This window comes from Danio rerio, chromosome 20 (assembly GCF_052040795.2).
Source record: "Danio rerio strain M-AB ecotype USA chromosome 20, GRCz13ab, whole genome shotgun sequence".
NCBI lineage: Eukaryota > Metazoa > Chordata > Actinopteri > Cypriniformes > Danionidae > Danio > Danio rerio.
The window spans coordinates 9,523,845-9,544,079 of record NC_141040.1 but is presented as its reverse complement, the minus strand read 5'-3'; the positions used below and the strand labels follow the sequence as shown (position 1 = coordinate 9,544,079).

General features: G+C 35.6%; 1 protein-coding gene across 3 annotated transcripts in view; it reads right to left on the bottom strand.

Moving 5' to 3' along the window:
- si:dkey-174m14.3 overlaps positions 1–20,235 on the bottom strand; it is an 81,187-nt gene that overhangs the window by 25,714 nt on the left and 35,238 nt on the right. For 2 of the 3 annotated variants that reach the window (XM_087297437.1, NM_001045010.2), the window contains 1 exon segment: positions 8,108–8,269. In XM_087297437.1, the coding sequence (XP_087153563.1) occupies positions 8,108–8,269 (162 nt within the window). 3 annotated transcript variants of the gene reach the window in all.

The window sequence follows — 20,235 nt, the reverse complement described above, 5'->3', positions numbered from 1 at the left end:
AACAGTTTTTCTAGCAACTGCCAATTTATAGATCTGTGGCATTTGGCTTTCATGGAGAGTTTTATTTTCAGTCTAATTGAAAGAAAAAATCCAAAATACACTTTTAGGGGTTATTCATATGTATTTATTTATATCTATTTGTCTCTTGTGCTGACCCTTAAATCTCCACTTCAGAAACACTTCCATACACCAAATTTGATCATTTTCCGAATGTTTTTCTGAGGGATGTGATAATGTTTTGCCTGATTACTTGCACTATTTTATCATTTGATCAGTTGTAAAATGATGTATGTAATTTCTGGCAGTATTTTAGGATGGCTAAGAGATAAAATTGCTAACAACAGCTTGTAGTTCATATCATCAAGGCTTTGCAAAGAACAGAACACCACAGACACACTCTTAAAGGATTAGTTCACCCAATAATGAAAGTTCTGCTATTAATTTCTCTCCCTCGTGTTGTTTCAAAACCCCGAGACATTTGTTTATCTTCAGAGCACAATGAATTGTTAAAAAAATACCTCTTCCCTTATAGACAACAACCAGAAGTCTAGAAAAGCAACCCAAAACATTCCATGTGACTTTATTGGTCTAACTGTAATATTTCCAAGCTCCAAGAGCACAAAATAAAATAAATATAAATATAATTAATAATAATAATAATAATTCCTTACATTTATATAGCGCTTTTCTGGGCACTCAAAGTGCTTTACACAATGGGGGGGATCTCCTCATCCACCACCAGCGTGCAGCATCCACCTGGATGACGTGACGGCAGCCATTTTGCGACAGACCACACACCACACACCAGCTGATTGGTGGAGAGGAGACAGTGTTGAAGCCAATTGAATATGGGGATGGTTAGGAGGCCATGATAGACAGAGGCCAGTGGGCAGATTTGGCCAGGATGCCGGGGTTAAACCCCTACTCTTTTCGAAGGACATCCTGGAATTTTTAACGACCATAGAGTCGGGACCTCGGTTAAACGTCTCATCCGAAAGACGGCGCTCACTGAGCAGTATAGCGTCCCCGTTACTATACTGGGGCATTAGGACCCACACAGACCGCAGGTTGGGCGCCCCCTGCTGGCCTCACTAACACCACTTCCGGCAGCAACCTAGCTTTCCCATGTGGTCTCCCATCCAATATATGACTTAGATCAGTAAATCAGTTTATCCAGTGCATTATGAGTGTGTGTGTTTACTATGAGTAGTACAACATATTGCTTTTAGAGTAAGAAGCGCAACACACAAACGTCATATTGGCAATAGTAAACACACACACTGATGTGGAGGACATTGTCATCTTTACCGTTTTCTGTGTGTTTGTGTGTGTGTGTGTTCAACTGAAGTCACATGGAATGTTTGGCAACGTTTTTAGTTCCTTTTCTGGAATGTTCATGGGACCTCCGCTGTTTAAGGAGGGTTAATAGAGCTCTCTGATTCCATCTAAAATATTGTGAGATGCATTAATGTACAATTAATTTCTGTAAATATTATGGTGGTGGTTGCTTGAACTGGCGCAAGAGCGTAATGATGGGAAGAAATGCAAATGCGTGGGAGGGGAGGCAAGGCTGCGTCCGAAACTCCGAAAAATCGTTAGAAAAGTACGTTCTATACAGTATGAATGTGAAAAGTATGAATGGAATTCGGACGTACTACATCCGCCATTTTATCATGGTCACGTGACCTACCTGCGTCAGTTGCGTTGCTTCCCTCCCATTCATGAATTCTCTCACGAGGCACCATGGGATAGCACAGCATGCTTGGGATGCGCACTCCAGAATCTCGCTGGAAGTAGTAAGTCATCCGGGTACTTCTCGCATACTGATATTCTATACATTCTGACATACTACTCAGCTCTCATATTGATTTTAGCGTATTATATATTATGGAAGTATGCGGCTTCAGACGCAGCCGGAGTACTCTGGTTCCCCAAGCTCTGCGCTGGTTAGGGAAATTCCAAATTGAACCAAAACACTTGATTACAATTGGCTTATTATTGGCAAGCAAAATTAGCAACATTGCAACCTGCAGAACCTGGGTTTAAATTAAAAAAAAAGAAAAAAAGAAATGCGCGGGAGGGACATGCAAAGTTCTAAGTGGGGAGAGGAAAGACAGAGCCGGCAGAACCATCTGTAACTTCTGTGTATAATTCATTTATGAATGAATGTTCTACAACTGTGTATGCATGCATTAGTTTCATGGACCTCTTTACCCGCGACTAAAGATACAGAACAACTAAAAAAAACCCTCTTACAATATCATAAATTGTGTTCGGAAGATGAAAGAAAGTCTCAGGCAAATGGAATGACTTGAGGGCGACTAATTAATAACAGAATTTTTATGTTTAAGTGAACAAACCCTTTAAACGAACCCTTTTGCGCATTGAAAAACCATTTTGGGTTATTTAATGGCCCGTTTCCACTGAGTGGTACGGTAAAGTACGGTTCGGTTTGGTACACTTTTATGGCCGTTTCCACTGTAAAAAGGCATACCACACCGTACCACTTGACGCTCAGCTGAACGCTATTGGTTTACAAAGATACGTCATTCGCTTACGCGACAAGCCAGAATGAAAACAAAAGAACTACCATGTTTAAAATACACAGCCAAGAGAGATTACAGCGTAAATATATATACATATAAAAACATGCCATGGTTGACCCGGGCTCAAACAAACCTTGTCGTCATCTTGATGAACAGCCTCAAATCCAAAAAGAAGAGCAAATTTACCCTGTGCCCCTTAGTTTTTTACAAGCCAGTCTGAAGCCCGAGCAGTTTTGCTTTTTTGCTTGCGCTCGCCAGGCGTCTATATCTGAAATAACGAACTTCTTGAGCTGATGGTAATAACATGCGCTTGGTTACTGACGTGCTTTTGAAACCCAATCCTGTCAGAAACTGACAAACGCAAGAGTGACCCACGAAAAAACAAAGGAGAAGACAGAAAAAAAGGAGCACATTATTTTTTCAGCAAACGTGAACAAACTGCCATGTTTAACTGTTTAACTATTATGAACTTAGTATGATGGAATGACTCTAACAGAGGCTACATGTGCGGCTGAAGATTAAAGACACAGATGAGAGGTTTGATCTGACTGAAGGCTGTTTTTTGTATTTTTGAACCTAATAAGGACTAAATGTATGCTGTGTGTAGTTCTTCTGTAGTTGGTAGCATATCAGAGACTGTAAGGGGCTGTATGTGTTCATAGCTTCCAGCCTCCACTGCTGAGACTGCAGCTCTGCACAAGACTTCTGACCAGTGGATAAATTAAAATGGTCATGCCGAACTGATTCTGGTTATCTCAAGGTTTTTTTTCTTCACTCTTCTATTGGTAAAGTTTTTTTTCCCTCTCTGCTGTCGCCACTGGCTTGCATGGTTCAGGATCTGTAAAGCTACGCATCAATGAATTTGCTCTTCAGTGTTTGGACTCTTAGTAATGATTTCAAACCACACTGAACTGAACTTAAACACTAAAAACTGAACTACCCTGATCCAGTTACTATGACCATTTATGTGAAGCTGCTTTGACACAATCTACATTGTAAAAGCGCTATACAAATAAAGCTGAAGAATTTAATTGAATATATGTTGCATTTATCTATTTATTTATTTAATACAATTACAGACGTTACAGTAGGCTAATGTCATTGATCTGCAGTTACAATCCAATCATGTTCATTAAAAAGTTAGTAATAAACATTTATACAGAAGTATTTGTGTATAAAGCATCTGTTTTGTGAAAAGTGCTTCTCATATGACATGTAAGCTACCCGTACAGCTTTACTGTAGACATTTTCTCAAGCGAAAATGACGTCGACTGAAACTTTGTCATAGCCTACACTCTGCTAACCAAAAAGGTACCCTTGGTAGTGGAAATGCAAGCCTGAAAAAGGTGACCCATACCGACCCAAATCTTACTGTAGTATACCAGTCAGTGGAAATGAGCTATAAAGAAGCAATTTTTTTCAGTGTATAATTTCAGTGCATAATTTTAGTGAACAGTTCTTAAAGGTCAATGTGATGAGTGAATCAGAGACATCTGTAGGCATCACCTGCCTCGAGTCTCACGGAGGAGGCCTGGAAGCTAAAAGGAGGAGATTTGCCAGTGCTAGTTGAGAGAGGACTGGGCCCGGACCTATTATTTGACTGTTGCTTTCAGTTTGACCTTTGTTTTTGTTTAATCTGTTATTATTAATAATTTGAAACTGCGTCGGTTCTCCGCTTCCTTCTTCCATTATTACAGTGAACAAAACAAATGGCTTAACTCGCCACACAATCGTTCTCTTGGTCTAAAAAGCATGTTAATTAGCGCTGAAAATAATTTAACACAACAAAAACCTGTGCACTGGAAATGTTTTGTGCAAGATAAAGATTGTTATTCTAACCACTAATTCCAGTACTTTAATTTTAAAAGTGCAAAGGTGGTTTGAAAATGAGCACATGTTAGCTTTTTGTATTTTCATGTCTTGTAGCACTTTAAAATACTGTGCCACTGTTTCATGGCATGCATTTGCCCAAACAATGTAAACTGAAGTCACTTTTCATTGTGTTGAGCCTACTCTTGTGCTACAATCCAGACAGCACAGAATTGGGATTTTCCTGCTTCCTACGTACAAATAATATCAAGAATGCCAACTTGTGAACTCGGAGCAGAATCCTGTTATTTTATATCACTGACAGCTAGTTCTGCTTCTGTAAGATTAATGCAGTTACACATACTGTAAAACATATAAATAAACATTTTAAGTATGTTTATAGTACAAAATGAGTGGGAACCCTGCTAAAAAATCTATTTTTGAGATGATAGTGCAATATAGAATGTTATTTTGGTTGTTAATTAGCTGTATTCAAAGAACAGCTAGAAAACCATTTTTGTTTCAGGCATGATAGGCACAATAATAAGAACTGTTATAAAATGTTTGAATGTCATGTGATGAAAACATGACTATGAAGACAAACTGGAACATTTTGAGTTCAAAGTGGGATATTTCAGTGCCGAAATTCTGGCATCACTTTATTTTGATGGTCCCTTTGTGAAGTTTATTTAAAAAACTAATCTAATTTCAAGAGGATCATGTGCTTATGATTGCTTGCAGCCGGCCCCGCATTATTCAATTTATGATTCACCAATCAGACGATTCCTAAGCCACTATAGCCCCTTTCACACAGTGATACTGGTAAATATCCGGAAAATTTCCGGAACGACTTTACCGGTATATTCAAAAAAAAAAAGCGCTGTTCACACAGGCGAGGACGTTACGGAAATTTTCCGGAAAAGAGCATTCACACATCCATTCCAAAATACCGGTAAATTCTGACATCATTCACCACAAATGAGCTTTAAACGGCTGCGCTTGTATTTGTAAACATTTGACTAAATTACAAACTCTTTTGATGATCAATATTGTAAACAACTTTCACTGGATCATATTCGCATGTCGAGATGTTCATAATATGTGCGTGTGCTGACGCTCACAGGCTGTTTCACAGGCACACGCAAAGCTTGAAGGTAAACAAACAACGGCTTAGCATAAGCATCTTATCGATGATTATTTTGCACAGTTGGCATTAAGAAGAACATATAAACGTGATCTGACTAACTTCTAGCAGCTAAATGTGTCTGGAAAAATATTCAAAGGCTTTTATTCTCACAAACCGCGCGGACGTAAATGCGTCTGACTGTTGTGATTGGCTAAAGCAGAAGTCTTACGTCAGCACGTTCTAGACGTGCACGAGCTTATTCCGGAAATCTTCCTTCTGCGTTCACACAGCGCAGCATTCCGGCAAATTGCCGGTAATGTTACAACTTCTCTTTCCGGAAAATAGCCAGAACGAATTTACCGGTATTTTCAAAAAGGACCTGTTCACACATACAACCTTTCCGGAAAATTGCCGGTAATTTTCCGGAAAGGTCTGTATGTGTGAAAGGGGCTTATAAGTACCCCAAGTCCCGTATGACAGCCATCTTCGTTTTGAAGAATCTCCCCTTCAACCCCTACTTCTCCTCCTTTCCTAAATGAGTGGCATGGTGGCGCAGTGGTTAGCACTGTTGCCTTACAGCAAGAACGTCACTGGTTCTAGTCCTTACCAAGCCAGCCGACGTTTCTGTGCGGAGTTTACACGTTCTCCCTGTGCTCACGTGGGTTTCCCCCGGGTTCTCCGGTTTCCTCCCACCATCCAAAAACATGCAACCTAAGTTAATTGACTAATCCAAATCGGCATCATAGACATGCTCCTAGTAAATGGTTATCACTTAAGAGCAATCTCTATCTGTTCAGTAGCTACTACAGCAGGGAAGTTCTCGAGATCTACCTGAGCTCAAACTCCCCTCTCGCCTTGCAAACGGGAGGGAGCCCTGGGCTCGAGGATCTTATGAGCTCAGGACTCTCTCCCGGGACAGCATGCCAAACAAGCTTTATAAACAATCATCAGCTAAGTGTGAACTCTTGAAAAAGCATTTTGTTGAATTTAAGTTACATTGCATCTACATGCCAACTAAATCTCATTAGATTATAAGTAGACTGTTAGGTTGGGGTTAGGGTTAGTGTAAGTTGACATGCACTTGCAAAGTTTCTTATAGTATCAGCGAATATTAAGCAGACAGTTTACTAATACATGTAGTTGCAATGCAACTTTTAATCAACAAAATGTTCAATAGGGACCATCAAAAATAAAGTGCATATGTTAGGGAGGTTACTTTGGAAAGTAATAGATTACAGATTAAAATGACCCTATTTAAAATGTAATAAGTACTGTACCTTTTCAATTACTTTTATAAAAGTAAAGTAACTGATTACATCCGATTACTTATTGATTGCTTTTAAATTTCTAATGGATATTTTAATGAATTACACAACATAGTATCATTGGTAACTATCGTGAACTAATATTCATTACCATAGTATGCTTTAGCCTTTACTATAGTAAACTACATATATTGACCTCCTCTCCCTCAGTCATCTTTCCATCAAGCAAATTTCTCGTGTTAGCCTAACTGGTTGGCGACTTCACTAACCAGAGTTTTAGACCCCCGAAAAACAGGTAGAAGAAGAAATCATCATTCTTGCCATCATAAGGATTTACTTTCATCAGCTAGACACCGGCCTCACAGCTCTGTGAATATCAGTGCTGTCACTTATTGATCCGTGAATGGTAAATCTAGCTTGTGTGGAAGCTACTCCGCTACTTGACTAATAAAATAACTTTGCTACTGAAAAACAATTTGATTAATAGCATAGCTAGTAGCGTGACTACTTGTAGCGATGGCAAAGAGGATTAACGACGTAATTGATAGACGTGGAGTGCCGCAAATTCAAACCGGAAAACCAATCAAAAGTATATGAATGGCCTTAGCAGAAGGCATCGTGCATATCAAAAACAGGCAAAGCAACAGATTAATTCAACATATCCCAGAATTTTTATATTTTAAGATGTAATAATAATAATTTATTTATTAATAATAATTAATAATCTTTAACATTTTCATAAGTAACTGTAATTTAATAATAAAAAAAATTCTTAGTAACTGCAACGAATTACTGTTACATTTATTTTGTAATTAAATTATGTAACGCCGTTACATGTAACTAGTTACTCCCCAGCAATGATAAAGTGTTACCGAAATTCTTACCTCTGTACACTGCAGTGGAGGTAATTTAATTCCCAGTTCCTGTGATGACAGTAGTTATAGGTCCAAAAAGGCCTTCATGTCTAATTTGCAATAAACTAATGGTAGAAGCAACCTGGAATAACCTTTTTCAGACACTTTGCTCAAAACAATGCCAAAGCACTTTGTTAAATTTCCATTTAGCACTGCAAATTGGGGATTTTACAGTACATACACTCGAAAATACATACAAAATCAGTAACTGGGGTAGTACCTTTTCAAAAGATATACTTTTGTACCTTAAATGTTCACATTGCTACCCTAAAAGTAAAATTCTGAGAGTGCACTGCACTGTTTTGCATGAAAAATGTATGTCCTTTTCCATAACATAAGAATGGGAATTGGGCTGTAGAAGATTTCAGGTCCATTATCCTGTTTGATAAATTGCTCAGTTAGTAACCATATGTGGATGCAAAACTCTATTGTGAGCACTCTTCTTACCGGCGTAATTTGTCTGTAAACTTGTCGAGCTCCTCCTGAGCTCTGCGCAGCTCTGTTTCCAGGTACTGCCTTGTAGAGTCGAACTCCCGCTCCAACAGCTCCAGCTTATGAGTGGTGTAAGAGAGACGCTTGCGCAGGTCCTCCTTCTGCTCCTGCAGAGAGCTGCAGACAGACCATTACATTCACTTCATATGACCAAAACACACCTCAATCTATCTTCATAGATCAGACAGAGACTTTGGATCAATAATGGGAATGTGACAACAAAAACAACTGTTTTGATTGAACGTTTGCTGAGGATGAATCTCAGCATATTATATTTTGCTTCGGCATAATCGATAACTGTCAAACAACAAGCCAGTCATATTTAGTGTAATCCGAACACACTCAACGGTGTTTTGATAAATCATTCTCACTGACCTTTTTAATCCCCAACACTCATTTTCCCCGTTTCCCACATTGATCCGTAGTCACATGACCAATGCCATGTAGAGAGACGGTCTATTTATAGATCAAGCACACAGGCGGGGATGGGGTGAGAGAGATGGATGGAACCAAACGCTGCTTTTTATGGTACGCGAGAGAGCCGCTGAGGGCTGATAATGGTCTGGTATTGATGGACACATGTGGGGAGAACGTAAATGACTTTCCTGGCTGCTGATAGAGCTGGCCCATTCAACTCCACAAACTGAGTCTTATCAGACACGTGTTTGGACCAATGAGAATGCTACAAATCTGAAATGTTGTACTGGTAATCGATGCACACGTGGATTTAAAAGACAGCATACAGGCAAGATAACACATGCTAGTTGTTATGAGGCCACATGTGCAGCAGAACACACACACAAAGAGATTCACACACAAATGTCACTTGTGCTGTCACAATACACAATCATCATGGCGTTAAGTTAACATTAAGCCTGACTGCTGGATTCCACTTACAAAATTATACTATTCTATTATGAATTGTATTATACACTACCTGACAAAAGCCTTGTTGCCCATCCAAGTTTTAGGAATAACAAATAATGACTTGTAGTTGATCATTTGGTATCAGAAGTGGCTTATATAAAAGACAAAGACCTCCAGATTTAGCTTATTTTACCAATATAAAATATGATCATGGCTTGATTTATAATTATTTAATTAAGACAGTAAGGTCTCACTTTGCTTAGACATGCACAATAAAGTTCATGTTTGGTGACTGGGCTGGCCAGTCCTGTAGCACCTTTTTTATTATTTATTTTTTTTTTTTTTATTGAAGCATATAACTGACAAGCATACTGGATTATATGATAACATATGTAACAGTCATACAAAACTTAGTGATGCAGAACATGCATGAATCAAAAAAGTGTAACATATCTATGAGGGGATCCATCATATTTAAATTATAAGATTTTACAGATTTATTTTTTCATTATTAGTGAGGTTTTTATAGCTTTCTTGTTTCTTGGAATTTAGGTTAAAGAATTATAAAATATTTTTAAATCTTTACAGAAAAAAATTTAAGGAGGTAGTAATAGACATTACTTTTGCCTTGTGTATGTGAAACTTCCTCATAAAAAAAAAATTATCAACTTCAATGCCTTATCGAGTGTATCATAGCCAGTTTTACAATTCAAAAAGAAAAAAAAAAAAAAGAATCATGCATTCGTCAAAATTAATTATTTTGCTAAATGAATCAAAATCAACCCTGAAACCTGTTTCCAAAAATCATCAGAAAATTACAAAAATAATCAGAAAAGTACAAAAAAGGTGTACAAGACTTTCAGGCTCAGTGTTACAAAAAGAACATTATGGTGAAATATCAGTTTTAATTTTATTAATAAATATATTGCAGGGATAATACCTGTGTAATATTTTGAAATGAGTTTATTTTACCTTATTTGGGGGTAAAAACTTATTACTTGTTGACCAAATATCATCTATAAAAGGTAAAGAATTTTTTTTTTTTTTTCCCCATTTCAAAATGGCTTTCGGGAAACAACTACTATTTTGAATTAGACATTTTCTAATATGGAAGTTTTTACATTTTTTTTTATCTAAGATACTGATACCACCAAGTACAGTTTTTGGAATTTGCTTTGAGTTAAAAGTAAGATGAATTTTCATTAAGTAAAGCAGTTTATTAGAGAACCTTGACCTTCTTTGCTTTCAGGAACTTTGATATAGAGGCTGAAGTATGAGAAGGAGCGCTGTCCTGCTGAAGAATTTGCCCTCTCCTGTGGTTTGTAATGTGATGGGCAGCACAAATGTCTTGATACGTCAGGCTGTTGATGTTGCCATCCACTTTGCAGATCTTTCACATGCCCCCATACTAAATGTAACCCCAAACCATGATTTTTTCCTTCACCAAACTTGACTAATTCTGTAAGAATCTTGAGTCCATACGAATTCCAATAGGTCTTCTGCAGTATTTGTGATGACTGGAATGCAAATCTACCTTTGCCACTTTTCCAAATGATCAACTAGAAGTCAAGTTATTATTTGTTGCTCTTACAACTGAGATCAACAACAAGCCTTTTATCAGGTAGTGTATATAAATAAATTATAATAAATATTTTAATTAAATAAGTCAAATTAAGAGACAAATTGTCAATTTTTTATTTTTTTTTAGCTGAATTTGTATAAAAATATTGTTTATTGGACATTTACTTTCACATGTGGAAATGTAGATGAGAATTAACCAGAATGAATTTTCAAATTTAATTGTCATCAGTTTCCAGCAAGAACAAGGTAACATATGAATGAATGAATGAATGAATGAATGAATGAATGAATGAATGTAGCGAGATTAGTGTTTAATCAAAATATGGATGTCAGAACAGCTAAAACCGCAAACAGGCAAGTCATTTTTTCTTCAATGAATAGTTTTATAAAGTGTAATAAAAACACACACAAAAACACACATTACAACACTTTAAGTTAGAACACTTAACTTATGGAGCCAGATCAGTCTCAAAAATAATAAATTTATTAAATAAAATTCATACATGCATAGCAGAATTCACATTTACAAAATCTAGTTTGTATATTCAAAACAAATTTCATAAATGCAACACAATTTGTGAAGTAAAAATAAATATTTTAGCTAAATGAACTGGATTTGTATATATTATGAAATGGATTTTGAATTTACGTTTTATACTTGTGTATTTTTGAAACGCGTTTTGAATTTACAAACTGGATTTGTGTATTAATCAACCGTGTTTTGAATTTACGTGTTAGAATTGTGTATTTTTGAATCGTATATTGAATTTGCAAATTGAATTTGTGTTTTTTTGACTTGCATTTTGAGTTTACAAACTGAATTTGTGTATTTTATGAATTGTTTTTTTGAAATTACGAATTATATTTGTATATTTTAGAATCATGTTTCGAATTTACAAATTTTTTTTTGCATTTATGTATCATGTTTCGAATTTACGAATTAGATTTGTGTATTTTTGACTTGTTTTTTTGTTTACAAACTGGATTTGTGTATTTTTACTTGTTTTTTTTAGTTTACAAACTGGATTTGTGTATTTATAGCTTGTTTTTTGAATTTACATGTTAGATTTGTGTATTTTTGAATCGAGTTTTAAACTTACAAGTTAGACTTGTGTATTTTTGAATTGTGTTTTGAATTTACTAACTGGATTTGTGTATTTATCAATTGTGTTTTGAATTGGGTTTGCTTATTTTTGTATCGTGTTTTGAATTTGCGAATTGGATTTGTGTATTTTTGACTTTGTATTTTGAGTTTACAAACTGGATTTGTGTATTTATGAATTTGAATTTTGATCTTACATATTGGATTTTGTAAATGTGAATTGAGTTGTGGATGTTTTAGTTATATTTTGTAAAAGTATTATATTTAAAACCAGTCTGGCTTCATATTAACTCAATAGATACCTTTTCACAATACAGTGATGATGCATTGAACAGCCGTCATCATCTTAAATCCTCAAAAAATTATTTAATTTATTTCAATCATTTGTAAATCTATTCTTTGTGTTCTATCATTTTTGCATCAAATTGCAAGTGCAAAGTGTTTCTAATGAAGCGTCTATGGGTGGGACAGTAAATTGACCAATATTATCCCCACACAATTTTTAAAATCATAAAAACTATCCTGGAGTTTTTGTTTAGTTAACAGAGCAAATCGTCCAATTACGGTTCCCCAAGTTTACCACAACTTCCAATGCTGGCAAACATGGAACTATGAAAAGAGTCTATTAAGCTTTACCTCATAATTGGCTATATTCTGAGCAAATACACCAATTTACCGCCTTGAAACCGTATCGAGATACATTATAAAGCAACAAATAAACTCTCTCAAGTGTCTTTCCACATATCAAATTGCCATATAAGAACAAACACAATGAGAAAAGATCTCTACACTGCTGATAGTCTCTATATGACAGCACGTAATTGCTTCCACTTGTTGCCTATCGACAAGTGTTTGGCTCATGTATTAGTTTGCTAATTTCTTCAAACAGCCTCATTTAGCAAACCAATAACACTTCCATAGTCACAAGTGCATTGGAGAGCAGATGATTATGTAGTGAGTCCAATAGCACATTCATTGGTCAACACTTGCAGCGGCGGCACTCATGATTGACCAATCAGTTACAAAATCATGGGTTCAGCACTCGACGGAGATGCACATGGTGGATGAGATGACGGTGGTGGGCGGACGACGGGGTTAAGAGAGCACCTTACCTCTTTTTCTGATGTTTACAACCATTTCGAGAGGTTTTAAGGGCCGTTTTCCCGATGTATATCTTTTTCATGGTTTTTCGCAGTAGGCCACCTCTCATGAAGGTTTGTGTGTTAACTCTCTGCTCCCTAACAGGGGGGTCCACTTATTCCTGCTCGAGTCTGAGGTTATTTTTCCCTTGCAGCCCTGACAGACCGCTGGAGATCCTGCCAACAGAGCAAAGAGAGTGGCGGATGGTGCTCGAAATCACATTACAAAATAACAGCGACAGCAAATTAAGGACGTGTCATCCAACTTGAAGCTTCATGCATGAAACTGGAGCACGGCGACAGGCATAATTAACCTCTCTAGGCCGATGGCACTGTACTGATGTTTCGCTATGACTGGAGGTCCCGCACACAGGTGATTTCGCAAGCAACGAGATGAATTAAGGTGGGAACGCAATGAGACAGCTTGCGACTTCATCAAAAGAACATTCACATGCAGAGCCTTATGTGTGAGACGTGCCAAGTTAATCTATAGAGCGCCGAGGCTCGGGGAATATTTATACCGCACACTCATGACACTCTCTGCTAATAGGGCTCCAACCAAGACCTGAAACTTTTATAAAGTTTGAGATGTAGGTGCTTAAAATTCAGAGCAGCATTGTCGATCTAACTTAGATGAGCTAGTTTATTCTATACATTTGCTGGGAGGTCTGTAATTGTTGCAATCCTGTTACCAAATGTGTAATTCCATTGGAAATATGTACCCCAGTCTATATATTTCAGGAGTTTTAGAAACTAAAAACTTTCTCTTTTCACATTCAATTGAGTTATCGAATGTTATTTGAATGTTCTTTTGTTATTTTTTAAGTGATGTAATTCTTTAAACGATGTATTAATGATATTTTTTGGTTTTAATAACATTATTCAAAACATTTTCACAGAATTTCAGTCTCATGTATTACTGTTCTCAGAACAGTATATAAAATGTTTTTAAAAAACCTTCTCTCCATGTTAAAGCACCCGCTTCGAACGTCATCACTCGATTGAATGGGCGCTATCAGTGGTTATAGATAAGGGCCGGAAATGGTTATCATTCATCCACATGGTTAATCAGATAATAAACAAGACTCCAGATCCAGTTCTGTTTTAACATTACTATGACAGTTTGGTTTGAGCTTGGGATAGACATTTATAAAACACAATTAATGGGTAATCAATAATATAAATAATTCTCGTTAACTTCCGGCTGCAGCTGTATGTGATCTATAGCTGATAACCATGTTGATGGATGATAGCAGCCTTCTGAGCCTACCAATAGAGGCAGGAGGTCTCTATCCATCAGCTGATAACCACTGATAATGTCTGTTCAATCAAGTGATAACATTTGAATCGGCTCGTTATAGCAATCTTCTAAGAATGTTTTTTTTATCAGTATTATGAAAACATGCTTTAAGAACATATAGCGTACTTTAGATGTTCCAAGAAAATGGTTCTAAGAAAATTTTTCTATCAACATTGCAAGAAAGTTCCAAAAACAACATTTCATTGACATTATGTTCTAACTTTTAAAGATTAGAAATTTACAAGATTCTAATGATTCTAAAGATTTCTAAGAATTCTAATTTTACTAAATGTTCTTAGAACATTGCCTGTTAGCTGGGTCAAAAAGAATACACAAGACGTGTCACTCGTATAGTTTTGAATGGGGAAAAGTGTAACAGTCAATATGGCTAATGAAGCCCTGCCTACTAGTACAGGAGCCAATCATTGATCGCTATAGACTGACGATTCTCCAGGAGAGAAGCTCAAACCAGACGTGTGCTTTCATGACAGTTTATGTGGGCAACAAAAACACAGGAGTCTTAGCGAATACTTGCTTCACATAAATAAGAAATGCATCCCCATAAAGCTTGAAATCGCTACACTGCAAAAATGCTTTTACTTAGATTTTTTGTCTTGTTTCTAGTCTAAATATCAAAAAATTCCTAAATCAAGAGGAATTTTCTAGACAAGCTAAACATATTGTCTTGTTTTAAGATATAATATGTTTATATTAAGTGGGTTTTTTCTTAAGACAAGCAAAATAATCTGCCAATGGGGTAAGCAATATAATCTTAAGTCAAAAGAAAAAACAAGATTAATTTGCTCACCCCATTGGCAGATTATTTTGCTTGTTTTAAGGAAAAACTCACTTAATATTGGCATATTTTTTTCTCAAAGCAAGACGATATGTTTTGCTTGTCTAGAAAATTCCTCTTGATATAAGAAATTTTAGATATTTAGACTAGAAACAAGACAAAAAATCTAAGCAAGAAAAGTATTTTATGCAGTGTACTTTTAAATGACCACACTACACACTACACTTGAAAATGAATGTTTTCTGGTTTTGTAATTTGTATGAAACGAACGCAAGGTACAGTTCGTCCTGTCAAAGGCACATCAGATAACAGCAGGAACTACCTAAACGCCCACAAACTTGTAAACAAAGAGTCACCATCAATTCTGAAGGAGATTCACCATCAGGACCAAGTTGGGAATTTCTTAGAAGACCAACACAACAGACGAGGCATTATTCAGAGTATGATAATATGCAGACCGACCATAAATGAGGTTGGCAAACAGCTTTGGAGAGTTTGATGTTTCCCCATTCAGACAGAATGCCCAATCATACTGCCTGAGAGGCATTTCAAAGATGGCCACAGAGTGACTTGCTTAAAGAGACTTTGGCTGGGTTTAAGTTGTTTTATAACATTTATTTGGTGTTGTGCACAGAACTGTATGTTCTCTAATATGTCCCTATAAATATTATTAGTGTAAAAAGGAAGTAAATTCCTTGATGTCATTCATTCATTCATTCATTCATTCATTAGTTTTCTTGTTGGCTTAGTCCCTTTATTAATCCGGGGTTGCCACAGTGGAATGAACTGCCAACTTATACAGCACATTTTTACGCAGCGGTTGCCCTTCCAGTTGCCTGCAACCCATCTTTGGGAAACATCCACTCACACATTCACACACACACTCAAACACTACGGACAACTTAGCCTACCCAATTCACCTGTACCGCATGTCTTTGGACTGTGGGGGAAACAGGAGCCCCCGGAGGAAACCCACGCGAACACAGGGAGAACATGCAAACTCCACACAGAAATTCCAACTGAGTCATATATATATATATATATATATATATATATATATATATATATATATATATATATATATATATATATATATATATATATATAACCAAAAACAAGTATTGTTTGATTAGGAACACAGAAGATATATATATATATTAAATAGCCAGCCACTCTCCTTTTTACAAATAGCCAATAGCTCTTTGTGTATTTTACAGCCTAGAACAGCTGAGTTTAGTAAAACCACATATGACAGACACTGTATGAAAGTAATGCTAACAGTTTCTCCTCCTAATATCCCCTGTATAACTTTAACCCTTTGAGCAGTATGGTCCAATGTGGGATTTCTATTTCTGTGCCCCTGGGAGTACCGCCTACATAGGATTTAGATGTTCAGACTTTAGGATGTAGGATGTAACTAGGCATTTGTCAATGACTGAAGGGGATGTACTGTCCATTGAAGACAAGTGGGCATGTATGTAATTCCTAATCTGTAAAAATCTGGATAAAAAAAGAAAAAAGATTCTGAGAGAATTAAAATTTCTGCTGTAATTTCTTAAATGAAGCTAGACTTCCATCAGCAAAAAGATCTACCTAAAGTATGTGCACCCATTTCCTTCTATTGCGTAAAAGTCCCATCTTAGCAATGAGAGAAGAGAAAGTGACTTTATCTTAAAATGGTGTTTCATCTGTTTCCAGATACAATGCATAATCCGAATTAAGATATTGCAGTGAGTAAACTATGTATGTGTTGTGAATAGCACACATGGCTAGATTATGTGGAACATTTTATTGCCGTCTCCCATAGACATCAGCGAGCAACCGAAAACAAGTATTGTTTGATTAGAAACACAGAAGATATATATATATATATATTAAATAGCCAGCCACTCTCCTTTTTACAAATAGCCAATAGCTCTTTGTGTATTTTACAGCCTAGAACAGCTGAGTTTAGTAAAACCACATATGACAGACACTGTATGAAAGTAATGCTAACAGTTTCTCCTCCTAATATCCCCTGTATAACTTTAACCCTTTGAGCAGTATGGTCCAATGTGGGATTTCTATTTCTGTGCCCCTGGGAGTACCGCCTACATAGGATTTAGATGTTCAGACTTTAGGATGTAACTGATACAGAACTGCCAGAATTTCAAATCAGAATGTAAAATCGGCTACTCTTCTTAAATTGATGTGTTGCCAGTTGCCATGGAAACTAAATCAGAATACATAAAGTTCTAAAGCTGTTAAAAAACTTACTCCAGGAAGGATGAAACACAGCATGATTTCATCAAAATAGTTCATCTTTATCGGTAAAAGTGAGAGATTTTACTTTTTTTTTCATGGTTATATCTTTTAAATGTCAATTTGTCGTTGTTTTGAAGCATATTAGATTTTAGTTAATCTTAAGTCTGAGGTAAAGAAGACAAAAATGGTTTGACTACATAGGGGCTTTATCACGTAAGTTTTAAGTGCTTAAACTGACCCACCAGCACAAGTTTTTTAATGTGTAATTACTTAAAATGGCATCACTTCACACTGTATGTTTTAATCATGCATTGTTTTTCAGCTATTGTGTCCAATGTCCAATATTTATATTATTTCATAATTTAAACAATGTGATAATGACCATATTAGTTGATCTATTACAGGTGATGGGCAGTTGAGAGATTAGAGCAGCTGGATTTCCAACCCTTTGATTCATCAACTTGTTCAAGTGGCTGTTAAACTAGGAGAACAATTGAGTAAATGTTTTCTTGACAAATAAGTTTTATTGAAAACACAGATTCAAAAGGAAAATAATTCTGTTTACATATTTTGTCCATATATATATATATATATATAACATAGGAAAAGCAAATGAAAAAAATAAATAAATAAAATAAAAAAGAAACACCCAAATGACAAGCAAACTTGTTACAAAGACCTGTTTGAACAACAGAGTATGATGATAGAGCATATTAAAATATTACAGAAATTATGCATTATTATGAGAGGGTTTTTTTCAAGGTAACAGATAAAAGGTTTGAAATTTTGTCAAATTGTTCAAGTTTTCTTTTCAAATAGTATCTAATTCGCTCCAAATGAGGCAATTTCTCCAAGCTACAGTTTACATGTAGGGGATTCCTTTTTTCCCTAAACCATAGCAGTAGTTTCTTGGCAGTAGTTAAGCAGTATGAGAGCAATTTATGTTGTGTATTTGACAACAAATGAGTTCGTTTAGAGAATCTCAGAATTAAAAGCATTGGATCCAGTTGTAGTTGCAACTTCAAAAATGTCATTACAATTACTCTGTATCTTAGAACAAAAAATAAAGCTGTGAGATGGATCCGCATCTGATGAATAACATTTGTCACAAAGAGGTGAAATATTTTGGAAGATTCTATGTAATTTTTTCTTTGAATAATGTAACCTATGAATTATTTTAAATTGAATAAGGCAATGTCTAGAATTAATAGAGTGTTTATTAATATCCTATAAACCTAATTGCCAAATTTCCTCCCAAATTTCCCCAAAATGTAGTTGTTTATAAATTATTGATAATGCTTTTTTTTACTAACATTACACCATTCTAGGCATTTGTCAATGACTGAAGGAGATGTACTGTCCATTGAAGACAAATGGGCAAGTATGTAATTCCTAATCTGTAAAAATCTGAAAAAAAAAAAAAAAAGATTCTGAGAGAATTAAAATTTCTGCTGTAATTTCTTAAATGAAGCTAGATTTCCATCAGCAAAAAGATCTACTTAAAGTATGTGCACCCATTTCCTTCTATTGCGTAAAAGTCCCATCTTAGCAATGAGAGAAGAGAAAGTGACTTTATCTTAAAATGGTGTTTCATCTGTTTCCAGATACAATGCATATTCCGAATTAAGATATTGCTGTGAGTAAACTATGTATGTGTTGTGAATAGCACACATGGCTAGATTATGTGGAACATATTATTGCCGTTTCCCATAGACATCAGCGTGCAACCGAAAACAAGTATTGTTTGATTAGAAACACAGAAAAGTTTATCACAACCATCATAGAAAGTTTCATTTAGAAAATGTTACTGCAACATTTACTGATCACACCGGTGTGATTGTGAATGTGTACGGGTTAAATTAAACTAAATCAGAGTAAAATTCTAAAGCCGTTGAAAAATGTATTCCAGGGAAGATAACAAGCTAAAACACAAAGTGATTTTATCAAAACAGTGCATGTTTTTTGGCAAAAGTGAGATATTTTAATTTATTTATTGCTTATATTGCTTATACTTATATTTTTTAAATGTCAGATTGTTGTTGATTTAAGCATATTATATTGTTAGTTGATTTTAAATCTAACATATTTATAGCACTAGATAAAGATGTTTTGATTGGGGGCTTCAACCCTTTCCCAGAATAAGTTTTACATGCTTAAACTGACTCTCCAGCACAAGTTTTTTTTAATTATTTTTTATGTGTAATTATTTAAAATAGTATCACTTTGCACTGAATGTTTTAATCATGTATTGTTTTTCATCTTTAATTAATTTAATTATAATTTTATTGTGAAATGTCCAATATTTAGATTTTCAAATATGTGCAGTAACGGTATTTCATAATTTAAACAGCGTAATAATGACAATATTAGTTGATCTATCATGGGTGATAAATGTTCTCTTGAGTGATTAGAGCTGCTGGATTTACAACCCGTTCATTCATCAACTTCTTTAAGTGGCTGTTAAACTTGACGAACAATTGTGTAAATGTTTTAGTTGAACTATGACTATGTGTTGTGAATAACGCACATTACCATATTATGTGTAACATATTATTGCCGTCCCCCATGGAAACCAGTGTGCAACAGAAAACAAGCAGTATTTGATTAGAAACAGATAAGTTTTATTTTGTGACAAGCACTATGCACATCTTTAGCTCAACCACAGCCATCATACAAAATTTAAATTATAAAATGTTAAAGAAACATTTACTGATCGTGATTGTACATGTGTAAGGTTAACTGATTATGTTCACCTGTGCCTGGTTTGGTTCCTCATTTAGCCAGAGATTTAATCTGATCTAGAATCTGAAAGATGGAAAAGTCCGTGACTCAGATCGAGAGTGCCTTTTTAACCTATCACTATGACATTTACTGACTCTCTGTGAAACAGTCAGTCTCTTGTTTAGGAGACCAAAGAAATGAATGAGAAGTGCTTCGCTCTGTATCTTAGCACAAAATTGTCAAGGACTTCCCTACCAAAACAAAAGGTTTCCTGTTTATTTTAAAAAATTAATATATTAGCCCAGAACTAACGTGTAAGTACAAAAGTGCTGA